Source organism: Prunus dulcis, chromosome 6 (assembly GCF_902201215.1).
Source record: "Prunus dulcis chromosome 6, ALMONDv2, whole genome shotgun sequence".
Taxonomy (NCBI): domain Eukaryota; kingdom Viridiplantae; phylum Streptophyta; class Magnoliopsida; order Rosales; family Rosaceae; genus Prunus; species Prunus dulcis.
The window spans coordinates 2,285,004-2,302,730 of NC_047655.1; the positions used below are offsets into that span (position 1 = coordinate 2,285,004).

The 17,727-nt window shown below is 38.5% G+C and overlaps 1 protein-coding gene across 1 annotated transcript; it reads right to left on the minus strand.

Annotated features, from left to right (window-relative positions):
- Window positions 1-1,452: 1,452 nt before the first annotated feature.
- Window positions 1,453-2,223, minus strand: LOC117629620 (chaperone protein dnaJ 11, chloroplastic). The gene has a single exon (XM_034362165.1). The coding sequence runs from the start codon at window positions 2,112-2,114 to the stop codon at window positions 1,671-1,673; it is 444 nt and encodes a 147-aa protein (XP_034218056.1). The 5' UTR covers window positions 2,115-2,223; the 3' UTR covers window positions 1,453-1,670.
- Between the last annotated feature and the right edge of the window lie 15,504 nt (window positions 2,224-17,727).

Genomic DNA, 17,727 nt, shown 5'->3' on the forward strand with positions numbered 1-17,727 from the left:
TCATTGGTCTCCATCAAAATTAAGGAGAAATTGGAAAATTCATATAAAATATTTTTTAGATAAATCAACTCATCAAAAAAAACAAACCAGTCCTCATTTGAGTGTGTGGGGACGGAGGATTGGGTGATTGGGGAAGGAGGGTTGATCAAACGGTCCGAGAAATGTCAGCTACCCACTCCTCTTTGATACTTTGTACTGGTAGTGATCTTAATTGGGTTCAATGTGCACCTTGCTATGCTTGTTTTTCTAGACATAAGCTGCCTGGATCCTACTCAACATTGCAAGGCTGAGAAGCAAACATGACCCTATTTCTACTGGTATGGGGACAGTGCCAACACAACTGGTGATTTTTTCCCTTGAAACCCTTACTGTGAATCTCACATCACCTACTGGGAAGGCAGAGTTTAAGAGAGTGGAGATGTTTGGATGTGGCCATTAGAATAGAGGTCTGTTTAATGGGGCTGCAGGATTATTAGGACTTGGGAGAGGGCCTCTCTCCTTTGCCTCTGAGCTTCAATCACTTTATGGCCATCCATTCTCATATTGCCTGGTAGATAGAAATAGTGACACCAATGTTAACAGCAATTTGATTTGGGGATGGTTTGGGTTGCTGGGTTGGTGAGTTAAAGGGATGGGCAGATTTGTGGGGAAGAGGGTGACCTGCGGCTGGGTTTGGGTAGAAGGAGGTGGTGGCTAGGTAAAAGTCTTATTTACCTTTAAAATATCTATTATGTGCATAACATGTGATCAATTCTAACGGTCCTTATATCCGACCAAAAAAAAAAGGGTTCCTCTTCAGAGGCGGTTGGATGGTAATTTTTTTCTTTCCATAAGGGTAGGAGTGGAACTGTGAATTTGGTTGGGTGAAAGACCCATAATTACAAATTACCGTGGTCAAAAACTGTTTTACCATGGTAACTAGTCAATGAAAGTTTTGTCGTCTCGTCTGTAGAGGTTTAAGTAGTATAGTGTGGCCAAGTTCCTCATCCTACATGGATTGTTTGTATAGCCAGCGTATGCAATAAATATCACAATTGTTAGATTTTACAATCTTTCTTATAGCCAATTGGTCGGTCAGAACACTGAGCTTGCTCTCTTTCACCCAATCGAGAAGATTATCCGTTCTTTTTCATTCAAGCTCGAATCTCTCTTTTTGTTAATTAGAATTTAGTTTAATTTATACTCAATACCTATATAAAAATTAAAAAAATAGTTTAAACTCAGTTCTTATAGAAAAATAACTATATATTTTATAGCCAAACAATGCTCTCATCTTCTTGACTAACATTAGAAATAAAAAAAATATAATAAAGACTAAATTAAATTATTTACAAATGACTTCGACTTATTTGTAGTTAAATTGCACGTTTTTAATTCGAATAATTCAATTAAAAATAGTTCTCCGTCTAACTTTTCAAAAAAAATAATTCTGGACTAAAATTGAAAATAAAAAAAATTCATTTGAGTACAAACTCAGTTCAAAATTTATTGGCGTACGTCGCAGTGATAAGCATTTACAGAATTTTTCTCTACATTACATGTTTTCCCTTTTTACACGTCAGATTCTAAAATTTCTTTTTCCTTGTCAAGAAAGAGAAACAAAAACAAATTAAATGCGGCCTACCAAAACAAGAAAAAAGAAAAAAAGTGGCCCTACGGTCGTTTTCTTTCTACCAGCACTGGTCCGTTTCCCACCTCCGGGTCGGATAAAACCCATCTGGTCGAAACCCGACCGAGCTTCTCCGACGAACACGATGCTGAAGATGAGCACTCAACGACAGGTCGTACATGGCCCTGGCCGCCGGATCGGACAGCGTGGCGTAGGCGTTGTGAATCTCGATGAAATCTCGGCCGTCCGATTCCGATGGCGAGGCGTCGGGATGGTAGAGCTTGGCCAAGCTCCGGTACGCCGACTTGATCTCCGTCTGAGAAGCGTTGTCGTTGACTCGGAGGACCTCGTAGAGACTCGTTGAGGCTTTGGACCGCGGCCTGGTCTCGGTGAAAGCCCCAGCCGCGGAGACCCTGAGCTGGTGGCGCTGCCGAGGCAGGGGCATTTTGGGAAGAGAGGTGAAAGAGAGAGGGTTTGAGGCAGAGAGGGAGAGGGTTGCAAACATTGGAATTTGGGGAGTTTATGGAGGGCAATTTGGGAATGGAAGTGTAGAAGTAGATTTTGGGGAAGAAGAAAGAGGGTGTTGTAGTGTGTGAATTGAATTGAAATTTGGAAAAGGGGTATAAATAGGAGTCAAAATGGAAGAAGCAGCAAAAACTGTGTGTGGTTGCGGTTCCAGGGGGCGCTGACATGGCACTCACTTGCTGTTTCTACTTTAATATTTACCATGCTTCTAGAACATCATCATTTTCTGTAGTAAAAATTAGTTTAACTTTTTTACTATTTTACTGTCCTATGAGGATGGTAAATAAAATGTTGTTGAGCTTGAGCTGGCTGCTTTTACATTTGAAATTATAGTTATGTGATTGTCATACTTAAATTTTATATATATATATATATATATTCCAATTAATCTCTGGTGTTAAATGAGATTTTGATTTTGGTAATTTGTTAGATGCATTATTAACTTAGATACATTATTTTAGGTACATTCATAAATACATATGTACATATTTAGTGTATAATAACGATAATGAACTTAATCAAATAACCGAGATCGAAATCTAATATGACACGTAAGTTTTTTTATTTATTATTTATTGAAATATATGATACCTAAGTTTAGTAAAAAATCTTATGAAAAAGGTGGATGGAGATTCTAAAATTGTCATTGATATTGTTGCTTGTAAAAGCAATATTACTATTTTGTAAGATGAAGATGGGTAAATAATGTAAAGTCTCATATGGAAGACTTGACAAAATAAAATGCAACATAAGTAAATTTTAATATGAATAGAATCGAGATAATTTGAGTAAGTTAAGAACAATATCGGTTTGAATAAGCCGGGCCCATCTCTTTCTACTCTTAACAATTACGAGCTTTGCTTGAAACCTTTCCCAATTTAGTGTTGTTGTAGGGCACCCCTTTGTTTTGAAGTCCATGGGAATGGAAGGCCTTCGCACGTGACAGAGTTTCTAGAAGGCCAAGAAGAGAGAGAGAGAGAGAGAGAGAGAGAGAGAGCCCCCACTGTAAATTCTCAAATGCAAGAAAGAAGAACCCATAGATCAAGTGAGGCTTCAAGAAAATGACCAACCACCAGATTAGCATGTGCCTCTCCATTTTTTTTCTTTCTTTTTATATTTCCTTCCTTTTTTCTTTCCTTTTGTTTGGCTCTAATAAGAAAACAAGAGCATGGGCCTGTTGAATTGACAGTGAGATGAGAGAGCTTTGTAAACCAATCCGAGTGGTTGCGATCATGGGTTGCCACGTGTGAGAAGAGAAGGGCTTGGCTTCTAGAAGCCCTTTGTCTTGCTCGCTAAAATTCTACTTCCTACGTCACCGTATACTACTGGCATTAACTGGGATGTGGGGCAATGTAATTTATGGCAGAAAGATGTGTTTCGATATGGATAAAGGGTCGGCACTTGGTCACATGCCTTCTAGAAGGCCCCTTCTTTTTTCTTTTTCTTTTTTTGTTTCTTTTTTTTCCCTTTTAACTTTTTGCACAAATAAAGAAAGAAGTGAAGAAATTTAAAATAAATAAATCATCGTAGAAGGTTTCATCATTTTTAAATTCTAAACTACTCTAATATACGAAGAGGAGAATCGAACTCAGATGCAAGAGAATGGACATTCCTAAATGTATGATTCGATAACTCTTGTGTCAAAGAAATGAGATTTGTTTTGGTTTCCTTTATATGTAAATTTTGGGGTGATTTGTCTTCATGTTCTCTTAGAAACATTTTGTTGTCTTGTTCTCTCATCTTCAAATGTGACAAAGGGTCTAAGGTATGATGAGGATGATAATAAGAAAACAAAAGAGGGGGGAATTAAGTCAATAAGATATGATCTTTGTAGAGGTCTTTTTCTTTCGGCAGCTGTAAATGGGTTAGGCCGCCGTAAAAGAGAAATTGCCCTCTGTGTCTGAGTTCGAAAATCAAGCCCCAAAAGCGAGCCTTATGAAGCGTTCTGGTTATCTTCACCAACTAAAACAACAGCAACTTACAGATAATTTCTTGATGCTTACAGATAAATTTTCTAGCTTGGCATGAGAGGCTTGTGGCATGGAAGCAAAATCAGCATGAGTTTAGCACCAAAGAGGAAAATATGGCTTTCTAGGCAGAAAGGTGAGTGTTTAGGTGAGGAAGAAGAGGTTTGCAAGCAGATTTGGCTGAGTAGAGAGAAAGAAATAACCATGTTCTTCCGGCAGCTTGACAGAAATTCTGTCAAATGTGAAAATGGTCTGCCAGAAGAAGAAAATGGAGAAGAAGGGTGAACAGTGCACGAGATTGCTGGGTTTTTGCATGCAAGAGATGAAGCTTGCTCTCTAGGTGTAGGTTGCCTTCGTTGGGTAGAAGATGCCTCATTTTATAGCCGTTGGAAACCATCACTTCCCAAGAAACCCTAATGGCTTTTATCCATTTTGGTCAAGCTTTTCCCTTCTTTTCCCATTGCCTCCCTTGAATTTTCCTATCTTGGTGAAATTTCCTCTGCCTATTTGCACAAAATCAGAGATTTTTAGGAGCTCAAGGCCCCTTTCCTGCAACTGTTTCAGTGGGAGACTTCCATTCCCAGGCATCTCCTTCCTTCTTTTCTCCCATCTTCCAAAGCTAGGTTTGATGAGGGAAAGAAATGGGTATGTACACTGGTTTGAAGGGTGTTTTGCTCAAGTATCCCTTGGTTTTTTGGATGTTTTTGCTTGAAACTTGTTCCCTCCCATGTGCTGGAGCTTCCTAATAGCTTACACACATGGATATTTTGGCTTTCATTGTGGCTTTTGTTTTCAGCTAGGTGCTAGAGATTTTGCAGATATTTTCTTGAGTTGTTTGGGCCTTCTAGGACAATAAGTTGGTTTATCAAGTGAATGGGCTAACTTCATCAATTGTTGGGCTATATGGGTTAAGTTAATGCACTATTTTGGTTGAAGTAATGGGCTATTTTTCTCTCTTTGTGCTTACCCAAATAGTTGGGCCTATTAAATGGGCTTGAGTCCCGAGGCTCCCAAGCAACCCAGGACTTCAATTTCTCGGCCCATCAATGGGCCTCATGACAATTTATTACCATCCATACCACAACCCACTCAAGCAAGCCCTGGGTATTTGAGTGGCTTGGGGCCCACTTAAGCTTGTGGCTTGATTGGGTGCAAAATAATAATTCCTTGCTTGGCGTGTGTGTCGCTTGGCGTGCTTCAATTTTATCGTCCTTGAAGAGAGATATGGTGCTTAGTTTAGTATGGGCTTGTATTTTATAATATTATCTCAGTCCTTGGTATGACAAATTATTTATTTAGCATGCCATGTGGACTATGACTTGTATATGACGAGCTTTCGTGTACTCCGATATGTGACTTTTCTTAATACAGTATCATATTGGGCCTGAAACTTATTTGGGCCTCAACAATCTTCCACAAACTCCTACCTTTTTAGCCTTTTGATTTAAAGACGAGAAAAGAAAAATATCCCAACATATTGTCCAAAATATAACAGGGCTAAGTTTATTGGATTTGGGCTTTTGAGTCTGAAGTTGGGAGTGTTAGCATTTAACAGGGCTTGGGAGGTTTCTTATCTCCTTCCTTAGAGCATTTCCAGTACAAGAGGCTAGCTCGAGTAGGAGGGGGAATTAGGCCCCAGGCAAGTTCCGCCCGGACTGGAATTTGGGCATGCCCAGTTACCGTTTTAATTAGAATCTTTTTGTTTACCCTTTCAGAATTTTGGTTTCTTGGGTCTGCATGTTGCTTTACCTTTATGTCACTGTCTTTCTTTTATGCAGGGTTTTGGTTTGGTCCTCCTGTTGTTCTTGTTTTCTTTATATATATGTTTCTGTTATAAATTGAAAGAGAAATTGGAGAGAATTGAAATAGAGAGAAGCAGAATGGTTTTTCTCTCTGCAATCAAATTGATCTCTTTTGTTCTTCAGATTGCATATGTATATATATTACAATGATGTGGGCCCCTTTCCAACATGTGGGCTCCATACCTAATAATTTACAACACTCCCCCTTGGAGACCACAAATGATATGGAATATGTCTCGTTAAAAACCTTGCCAGTAAAACCCAGTGGGACAAAAACTGGTCGAAGGGAAAAAGAGTACATAACCATGCGTAACATAAAATTCTGTGTATATTGACATGCGTGCAACACTGCCTCGTTAAAACCTTGCCAGAAAAAACCCAGTGGGATAAAAACCTGGACGAAGGAAAAAGAGTACAGTGTGGAAAGGTCTTTATTGATGGCACGCTCCCCCTGATGCTTGATAGAATATCTTGAAGCCATACTGTTGATCATCTGTCTGAATGTCATAGTGGACACTGCTTCTGTGAGTCAATCTTGAGCGACACTGCCTCGTTAAAACCTTATCAGGAAAAACCCAGTGGGATAAAAACCTGATGAAGGAAAAAGAGTACAGTGTATGAAAGTCTTTATGAATACCATGCTCCCCCTGATGAATATCTCCCCCTGAAAACTTCATGACTAGTGTTTCCAGGCGACCATATTTCCAGAGTCCGCATATCTAATAACACTTGGGCTATTGATAATTTCACTCAAAAATATGCCCGTATATGGTGTTATGCTTAGATAGCATCAAATATGCCTCACATCATCCAAAATGATGGAGTTGAGCTCTATCTGGAAAATACGATGTCCGGTCCAATATACTTCCGGAAAATCCTTCAAGTGTCCAACGAATAATCCTCATAAAAATGCTTCAATACTTTCTTAGTATAAGCAATAATCTCGTTGGCATAATGCTCGATCTTTCAGTCGAGACAAATATTTCTGGAACTCTTGAGAAGCTTTAATGTGTTTGCAAACATATTAATGTACTCACTGAGGCAATTTATGCATATTAGTATTGAGTACAGATTTTGTGCTTCAGGCACATGTCATTCAGGGACTTGCTTCATGCAATTTCAATCCTTTCAAGGATTTTGTTTAAAGGGATTAAACTTTATGACACATTATATAGCTTTAACCCAGCTATTTATACATCTTTAGGGAATCACTTCAGGTGATATGCTCTGTGCATTTAATAACCCTTAAAGATAACATGTTGGTCTCCGTAAATGTGCAATAAAGGGGGCACAATTGAATCTGTAAATATGGAGAAAACCCAACATTCCTTGTTTCTGCCAGAAACATTGTGTCATACAAATTAGGTATATTCCCTTTTATTCCGAACACCCAAGTATAACTTTTAATATTAACATCTTTTGGGGTTCGTACTGTGGGTTTGTTCTTTCACGTTCATTCTCATCTATAATGGAATTGCCTCATTCCATTTTGGCCAATGATATTGTCGACATTTAATAATTGAACGTGGTTCCAATCAACACAGCCCATTGATGATTTGAGTAGCTACTTCAAAATCAAAAATTGTCATTCATCAATTCATGATCCCACCATTCTCATGTGCATGCGCATGCATCAATTATAAGCATTTCTTTGCTTTTTGGGTACCCAAGCCACTGCAGGGGGCTTTTATTATGTGAGAATGTGGATTATAACCTCCAATGGAGCGTTATGTTATAGTAGGGCGTGGATAATCTCCATTTAGGGAGTTGGAACATTTAGAACCATATATCTGGCATGCTGCAGGCATGCCACAGATTAATATATACATGTCAATTGATTTCTGGGACTTTAACCCATACAATTTGCAACGCATTAGGCGTGCACAATATCAATATTGACATGTCAAGGGATTGTCCTTTCGGGACTTCAATCCACATCATTTGCTACACAACAGGCGTGCATCATATTGATCACTGCTATACCCATATTCTGTTCTTATGGGACTTTAATTTGTGCAGTGTATTATCAATGTATCCAACTTGCAATTTGTAAAATTTGCATTAATAATTCATGGATACATACAAGCCATTCTTTTGGAACGGACTTATCTCCCCATTTGGTTACCTTTCAAGATAATATATCAAATAAGTATATAAGCATAAAATAACACAAGTATTGCTTACATCCTTAGGTGGGAGAAACTTTTCTCAAGCATCATTCAAGCTCGTATCGGCCCAGTAAATATAAAGTATCGCTTGATGATCTTGTTATATCCTGCAAGAGCAAAATCACAATTCTTTTCTCTGTCAAAAACAAATAACTCTCAGAGTTAGGATCACTTCATGGATTCTTTCTTCAGATGTTCATTCTAAAGAAATAAAATCATGAACAGAGAGTTATAAAAAGAAAGAAAAGATACAAAAATTGTGATATTGATTGCAAGGTAAGGTAAGCAATCAGGGAAGGAAGCTGGTGGGAGCAGACAAGCAGCTCATCAATCAAGGAAGGAAGCTGGTGGGAGCAGAAAACAAGCTCTCAATTCTCCTAGTCTAGAAGGACCTCAGGAGATTAGAGCACAAGGCCGCCTTCACAATTCCCTGATCTTGCAGAAACATGATCAGGGATAGTCTTGCTTCCTGAATGGATGATCAGAGATAGTCTTGCTTCTCAGGCATATTAAGTGCTTAATGATAAGAAAAACAAGTAGATATAGCATCATTTTGTATGGGAAAACTGGATGTCTTCTGCAAAGAAAATTTCGTTAGTAACACATTTATACACAAATACAATGAATAGATAGAACCGGTGAATTTCAAATTAACCATAGGGAAAATTGCGAGATTCTCGGGATACTTTTGAAAAAGTAGCTCCGTGAAATCCGTAAAGCAAGATCGGCTTTGAAAATAATACTTGAAAACGCCGAAAGTGCCGACAGGCATTATCAGAGGCCATGTGAAGTTTTGGACTCTTGCGAAAGAAAAAGATAATGTGGGGATTCGAGAAGATATTGGAATCCTGAAAAGTTGCCACATTTTCGTCTATAGATATTGCCTTCGCAAAACTTATTTGAGCAACTGCGTTTCAACTCAACTTTGTTTCAACTCAATTTCTTTCATTTTCTGAAACTTTGGTTTCTGTAAGAGTTTCTTTGAAACCTTCTTAAAATGGCTTCCTCTTCTTCCTGCCCAAATAATTTCAATTTAAATGATGCTCCCACAACAACCAGTGACGCCAAAGTTTGGCGTCCATCCTTTGTATCCCAAAATCGTCATCTCACAGTTAATGATTCTGTGATGATGAATGATGCTACTGCTGTCACAGTAGCTAGGAATTTCATTATTCCAATGGATGAAATGCTGTTGACAGGGAGGTCTGAGGAAGAAGCTATTAATGACTCAATGGCTTCTAGCATTCAGAGTGCTGCTTCTGTTTCTAACTTGGCTGATCGTTTGCGTGTTAGAGCAAACGAGGTTCAGAAGCTGACAACTGAAAATTATTCTCTTCAAAGAATGCTTCATGAGTCTCAAAAAGAGGTTGAGAAACTCAAAGGAGAGAATAATTCCTTGTTGAAACTGGTGAGTTCGTACTCTGTTGATACACTGAGAAAGCTAGACATGCTGCAGGTCTCAAATGAAAGAATTTTGGGAGACCATGAGAGGCTCATGGCTAGGCTTAAGAGGCGCCGTCCTCTTCCTTCAGAGGCTTCCAGAACATAATGTAATTTTATAGATTTTACAGGGCCTGCACCTTCATTGCAGGTGTAAAAATCTATCTGTTGTATGTTCATTCCTTGTTATAATAATTGCGCACGTTCTTAAACTTGCATATGTGGTTTTTACGTCTTTTCAAAATGACGGTCTGGAACCTTGTGCCTTATAGGTTCAAATAACCACATCAAATCTCTCATATTTCCATGCATGTGAGCCCAGAACTTTTTGGTCTGGGTTAAACCCAAACTCATAATTTATTCGCCATTTTCAAATGGACATGAAATATGAATTGAGTAAAAGCCACGATAATATCTCAATATAGTAGTGGAGAGCATTAACTACTATGTACCCACAACTTCAAGTTTTAGGATCTCTCATATATTTGGATCCATGGGCTTCCGGCCCAGATATAACAAAATATGTGGGGAGCCTCAATTCATCATTTGAAGTTTATACTGATGTTATCCATTTCACGGTGTATTCTTAACAACCGGATTCACAAAATATATTTCTTCCTTGAGGTGTCGATTATAACAAAATCGAACTTCATTAAATTCATTATTCTCTTATGCCAAAGAAATATGTGGTGTACCACAATTTGCAATAATACCTCAAGGGTTGTCCATTTAACAGTTGGAACTTTAGGTTCTCAACACTTGTCAGATTTTGAACTTCAGGCCAAAATCACATATTCTCATGATATAGATATTCAATCCCCTTAGATTTTGAACTTCGGGCCAAAATCACATATTCTTCATGGTATGGACATTTGTACAATTTTCTATACATATTTCGGGACTTCAAGCTCTTACATAATTGTCCATATTTTGAGGAACTTCTGGCATCTCATTTAATTGCTCATCCATGAGTTTAAGGAACTGCAGGTTCCCTTTTGTATATAGTGACGGTTTACCCAAAATGGTTAATATTTATGCATACGTCACTATTCATGTGAATAGTACTATTCATCAAGTCATGAATACATATCTATTCATGTGTACAGTACATCTGCCAGTACAGTTATCATGCATGTGTACGGCACTGTGAACCAATACGGTACTGTTACATCATTAAGGAACCCCAGGTCCTTATTCACATGTCAGGGATCAAGGACTCTTAAGTCCGATCACATGTTTACAAATATAGTACCGGAGAGACTGCCAGCTCTCATTGTAATATCGTTCATAACAACACCACAATCAAATAATATAGTAGATAATATTATTATCGTTTATGGAAGGCATCATGATTGTCTCTTAAATCAAAAACTTTCCACCTACAGAGCAAGTTAAATAGTGTAGGATAATACTAATGTAATTGAAAGATAAGGATGCAGAAGAGGGTCCTCGTGTGGTCCTCGTGTGGAAAATTAGACACACAAAGCACCCACAATTAATTAATAAAATCCACTACGGACATCAACCTCATTAAGTCAAAAAAAAAAAAGCAAACCTTATCATGACATTATTTACGTAGGTTGGTTTAGTGGGGAATAATCTCATGATTAGCGTAGTCAATTAAAGACAGTAGTTAATTAACAATGATTAAAATGACACCCAGGCCTAGGTCCCAAGATGTATAATTAAGTTTCCTTCGTTAAAAAAAACAAACCTTATCATGACATTAATATATGTAATTAGAAAAGTTGAGACAAACCATAGTGCTCGTGAAAGCGTTTGTCTGCTCCATGATTAATGAACATGAACCTGAAGAGCAACTTGAGATTGATTGAAGGCTCCTCTTCTTCCCCAATCTCCAAGAACCAAAAAGCTAAGAGATCCATCGGCTTTGGGTGCGTGCTGGAATCGTCGTAGTAGCTCTGCTGCACAAGACAAGCCAGTACCGACTGGTCCACCGATGCCAATAGTAAAAGCCATTTCACTGAAATTCCTGGTGAGAAGAGGTTGAGCTCTTCTGCTGAAGTAGCCAGGGGAGTATATGGGTTCATGCGAGTGTGGCGCCAGCCCATCATGGCTATGGTACACCTTCCCATCTGGGGCTACCCATGAATTTGTTCCTGAACTCCCATGGCTATGATCATGTTCATGATCATGATGGTGGTGATGTTCATGGCCTTGGTTCAAGAAGAGCGCAGGAAGAAAGAGCTATCTGGTTTAGTGGTTTGGTGGACTTTGGCAGAGAGACTATCACATGCTCTCTGTGAAAAAAAAAAAATGAAGGAGATGGGAAGGTCCTGCTGCCATGGCAGTCTATGATATCGGGTTTCCTTGCAGGCACAGCAGGTCCCGTTTGCACGGCTCCACCTGGGCAGGCCATTGGACTATCCAAGCTCTACCTGAAAACCCGACCCATGGCAAGGATGGAGTGCTCTGTTTCTTTATGCAGAGGACTTGATGATCTGATCTTCTCCGATTCTGCCAAAACCCAAGTCAAGTGTGTTGTTGAGAGGTACTGTGACTAGTGTTTTCTCCATCTCTGTTGACTCTCTCTCTCTCTCTGTTATGTTTTTCTTTGTGAAAGAAACAGAGGAAGAAGCATGGGAGCTGAGGCTGGAGAGAGATAAGATATCTGGGTTTCATCAGAGAATTCAGCTTGTATTGTTAAAGCAAATTCGTGCTGATAACGTGTTATAAATTGAAAGAGAAATTGGAGAGAATTGAAATAGAGAGAAGCAGAATGGTTTTTCTCTCTGCAATCAAATTGATCTCTTTTGTTCTTCAGATTGCATATGTATATATATTACAATGATGTGGGCCCCTTTCCAACATGTGGGCTCCATACCTAATAATTTACAACAGTTTCTTTTTCTATTAATAAAATTATGATCAAGGGGATGGGCAGGAGGCTCCCAGAATGTGTTGGTCCCTTCATTGAGGGTTGTGGATGCTTGTGCATCTAATGACCGATACTGAGGAGCTAATCTTACATAATCTCTTGTTATATTTATAAGAAAAAGAATATCAATATCATCAAAATCAAATGACCAACTGTCGCTTCGTTTTCAATTTGAAAGGAAAAAGAGGAGAAATCTAATAGGAAGGAATTATAAAGCATGTCATTCTTTGCCAATCCATTAGAATTAAGGTCCCGTGGCCATTTCCAGAGAAAATGAATTCCATTTTATGCTAACACCAATATGGCATCACCTCCATTTGGGAAGGGACCTAAAAATTTGTAATGGTGGTGCTGAATCCGCAGTAAGAAGAATTTGGGGCATGAGAGCCCTTGGTCTCTTGAAAGGGGAAGCAATGTTCATCAAAAATAACATGGCGTGATAAAAAGACTCTGTTAGTGGTCAAGTTTAAACAACGATAACCTTGATGATCTAATGCGTAGCCTAGAAAGACACACTTAACATATCATAAGAAGTTTATTAGTATTGTAAGGCTGAAGAAATGGAAAACATGCACACCCAAAATTTTTAAGCAAAGCAAAGATAGGTTCTTTATGAAAAGGAATTTGATATGGAGACTGAAGAACCAAAACTTTATAAGGAAGAAGATTAATTAAATACACATCAGTATGCATGGCCTCAGCCCAATAGACAAGAGGCATGAAAGCATGGGCCAACAAGGTAAGCCCAATGTCAACAATATGACGATGTTTCTGTTTTGCCAAACCATTTTGTTCAGGGTGATAGGGACAAGAAATGCGATGGTGAATACCATGAGTAACTAAAAATTTATGAAAAATACGACATTCAAGAATACTATTTGTGTTGGGTTTACCTTAAATGTTGTCATGTCAAAAATGGAGATCATCCCTCTTGTTGGTGATATGAGATATGAATCATTCTTGGACAAATCAAAGCAGGACAGAGTCTTCAGGGTTGGTGCTGGGAAGGTCATTGTTCATCAGCTCTAAGCGACTCCTTGGTTTCCATAAATTAGGGTGAACCTTGGGAGTTGCATGCGTTCAGTCAATATCATCAAAATCATATGACCAACTGTCGCTTTGTTTTCAATTCGAAAGGAAAAAGTGGAGAAATCTAATAGGAAGGAATTATAAAGCATGTCATTCTTTACCACTCCACTAGAATTAAGGTCCTGTGGACATTTCCAGAGAAAATGAATGCCATTTGATGCTAACACCAAAATGGCATCACCTCCATTTGTGTAGACCAGCCTTGATATAATGAGAAGCTACCAAAACATTTTAATGGAAAAATCTGAAACTTAATATTAGATATTCCCATGCTTATGTGCTCCCAGTGCATAGGCAGAGAAAAACTATAAATCAGTCTCAGAATTGAGAGACCTCATATTGAATTATTTATTTTTCTTTTTCTGAAAGGTAGAGTGCCTTTAGACACAATTGCAAATATGAAACTTAAATATAGTATAGCCGCGCGGCTATACTGTTGATTATAATAATAATCCTATTTTTCGAAAATTTGAATGGCGTTTTTTAAATTAAACAATACAAAAAACGAGTAAAGCCGATCAGCTATATTATTTTAAAAAAGAAATACCTAAGCATAGCCGGGCAGCTATACTATTTATAAATAAAAAAGGAACGTGTGAAAACACGTATAGCCGAGTGGCTATACTAAATTTTAAAAAAATACCCCAGTAAAGCTGAGCGGCTATGCTATTTTGAAAAATATGCGAGGTTATTGCCGATCGCCTATACTATTTATAGGGCCAAAAAAAAAGTGGGATCCGTCAAGTGATTAGGTGCCCACGTGTCAAAACACGTATAGCCACACGGCTATACTTGCAGTGTGGCTATTTTTTAAAAACTATAGCCGCACGGCTATACTATTTTAAAAAAAAGGAAATACCGTAGTATGGCCTATTTTTTGTTTTTTTGTTTTGGGTAACAACCATAGCCTAATTTGCCATTATCAAGTGATGCTCTTATTTTATTTTTTAACAGGAACGTGATTCTTTATCAGCAGTTATGAACTTAGGGAACGCACCCGTGGCTTTTTTAACAGATTATGCTATTCTTCTTTTATAAATAGTATAGCCATCCTTGGGCTGTTGATCTCGTAAACCTTGGGGCAGATACAGTATTGCTTCTCTTCATATGCTGGATGTAGTTCATTTTGATTGCAACACCAGGAGGCATTGGGCCAAAGATCTTCATATCAGGGTCTTTGTCCTTCCAGTGCTCTAGCAGAATTTGATGTAAATAGCCATGCACATTTCCAGCATAAAAGGCAAGAATCTCCCTCTGAGAAGGCGGTTTGCCTCCAAGATCTCTAGGAGGATTTCTTGCAGAACGAATATCTGTTTCCGGAAGAGACACATCCCTTCCTATTTTAAAGTCGCCAGTTATATTCAGCATTGCAGAGGGCTTTGATGCATGCAACGTTCCGTATGGTGCCTTGTTTCATATGGAGCCTATAAAAGCCAACCTTTCATATTAAGAATACATGCACACAGAAAGACACACACACACACATCTTCCGCTCGGCTATACCCATTGAAAAGCATAATCTGAATCTCTTTTTTAATTACTTCTAGTAGTCCCAGTGATTGCATCCCACACCTGCAGAATATTGAAAAATCATAACTGACATTAAACTTGAACTTGCACAATCACTTTAGAATTAGTTAAGTCATAGATCAAACCACAATGACCCTATTCTGCCCACACGTGACAACACGCATGAGCCTCGATCTGAAAACATGAGGACAACCACAGCAATACTTAAAGTCAATTTACCCTAATAGGAGTATATGTGCACGATGTGCTTAGAGTATGATACACCTGCAGCAGAAAACTGATTGATCATAACCAGCTTAGGATTCATTTCCTATTTCTTGATAATACTTTCCTGTGATTAACTAGCAGGTGTCTAGTTCACAATATAAGAACAAAATTAAATAGACACTAGTTACTGGCCAAAGGTGATGAGTGTCTTGAGGAACTTGGTAAAACAAGTTCAGGGTCATGAGAGGGAAAAGTGAGGATGGTCTATGTGGGTTGCGACGGTAAACTTGGAGAGAACTAGGTGGGTTGCGACGGTAAACTTGGAGACCCACATGACACAAAGATATTAGTGCCTACAACAACACAATTGGTGGTGCTTCCAAGGTAGCGTCAGTGGAAAATTGGGGGTTCGGGCAAAGTCACCCATTCGTCATTTTTGGGGTCTAACATCTCAAACGCAGGAGCGAAGTGTACGCCACAGAGAACATATAATTTGGAGTCATGCTCCACCATGAGGGGGTAAGTCTTCCCTTGTTGAAGGGGACAGTGACGTATCATAGGTGGTGAATTCATAATGCAGTCCGCAGTGTCAAACACATAAACATCTCTACAAGGATATGGTGTGAAATTCCCACCTCCATTGAATTCCGGTTCAAGGCCGCCTGCCAAAACGATGTTGGAGCCGCAGACACCAAAACCCATACATACGGGAAGACGCTGATTTGTTTTACCCACTATACTGGATTCTCCCAATGGAAGTATATAGCAATTTTTCTCCAAATCAAAGGCGTGAATAAAGTAAGAAACAGAGGTGCCAGGAGAATACTCGCCGAAACATAAATAAAGGACTTTCTTCGGCTTATGCGACGACAGACCAGGGCGATCCTTCAGCTCCTCCATAAATAAAGGAATTTCTGGAAAGGTTCACTAGTTGAAACTGATGAGGATTCTATATCTTTCGATAAATGTCAAACAAAGAAGAGTAAATTTTCAGATAGATATCTGAAATACGTAAGGAGTTATTTATAAATAAGTACAAAGATGTGTTAACCCTAAATACAATAAGAAATAAATCTCAATTATAATATGACTAAATAAAGAGGTAAGTAACCAAAATCCTAATACAGTAAGGAACCAAAATCCTAACTAAATAAGGACTCACCAACAATAAATATAACATTAAATTGATAATTGTGTTTATATAATCAATAGTCTAAACTATTATAAAATGGTTCATGAATATCTAGAACCAGTCCAATGCTCTATCATGTAAACCCTTTTCACAGCCTATTTAGCTTGAAGATTGATATACTGATATCTTAGATCGATCACAACCAAACTAGGGTTTATAATTTTGATTTCTTTTTCTTGTTTAAAATTTTGTTTGTGCCTTGTGCCTCTGTGTTTTTTTTTTTTTTTTTTTTTTGGGGCGCGGGGGGTGGGGGGGCGTTATTCATATATGTGTACTGCCATTAGTTATGAATTTAGATTAATTAATTGTAATTCTTGGACCAGTTATAATGATTACACTAAAATGCACAATCCCTAAATGTACAGACCCCGGATCCATCCTAGCATGTGTGGTCAATCAAAATTTAATGCTTGCTTGTAATATCTCTTTCATCTAGCACCAAATGTTTTGTGGTAACCAACTTAGCGAGGAACTCTCAAAGATTCAAAAAGCAAGTTTGAGGACACATTTTTGTTTTTGACGTGCTAGACTGGAACGTGTTGCTTTCGATAGATCCCAACTTGAACGAAAGAGGCTTATAATTTAGCTACAAGATACAACTTTTGCAAGAGGACAAATACTCTTAAAATGTATGATTCGATAACTCTTGTGTCAAAGAAATGGGATTTTCTTTGGTTTCCTTTATATGTGTAATTTGGAACCAAAAGGTGTGGCGCGGTTGACTAACTACCATCTCCAGTTGGGAAGCTACCTGGTGCTTCAATGTCAGGGGTTCGAAATCCGTTGGAAGCACGTTATGACCAAAGGCAAGCCGAAACCCGAGCGGGAATTAATCCCACCCTTCGAATGTGGGGACACCTCGTGATATTTACCCAAAATAAAAATAAAACTCGTCTTGATTTGTCTTCATGTTCTCTTAGAAACATTTTGTTTTCTTGTTCTCTCATCTTCAAATGTGACAAAGGGTCTAAGGTATGATGAGGATGATAATGAGAAAACAAAAGAGAGGTAGTTAAGTCAATACGATATAATCTTCCCCAAACTCCTACCTTTTGAGTCTTTTGATTTAAAAAAAGAAAAATAATCCAACATATTGTCCAAAATATAACAGGACTAAGTTGATTGGATTTGGGCTTTTGAGTCCGAAGTTAGGAGTGTCAGCATTTAGCAGGGATTGAGAGGTCTCTTCACTTCTTCCTTAGCGCGTTTTTAGCGCAAGGGGCCAGCCCGGACAGGAAGGGGCCGAGGCCCGTGAAGCCCTTCTAGTGCGGAAAAGCAGGCTGGGCAACAAGTTGGGGT

What these genes read in the sequence shown, in the direction of transcription:
- LOC117629620 (XM_034362165.1), bottom strand. Translation starts at nt 2,114, where the DNA reads ATGTTTGCAACCCTCTCCCTCTCTGCCTCAAACCCTCTCTCTTTCACC.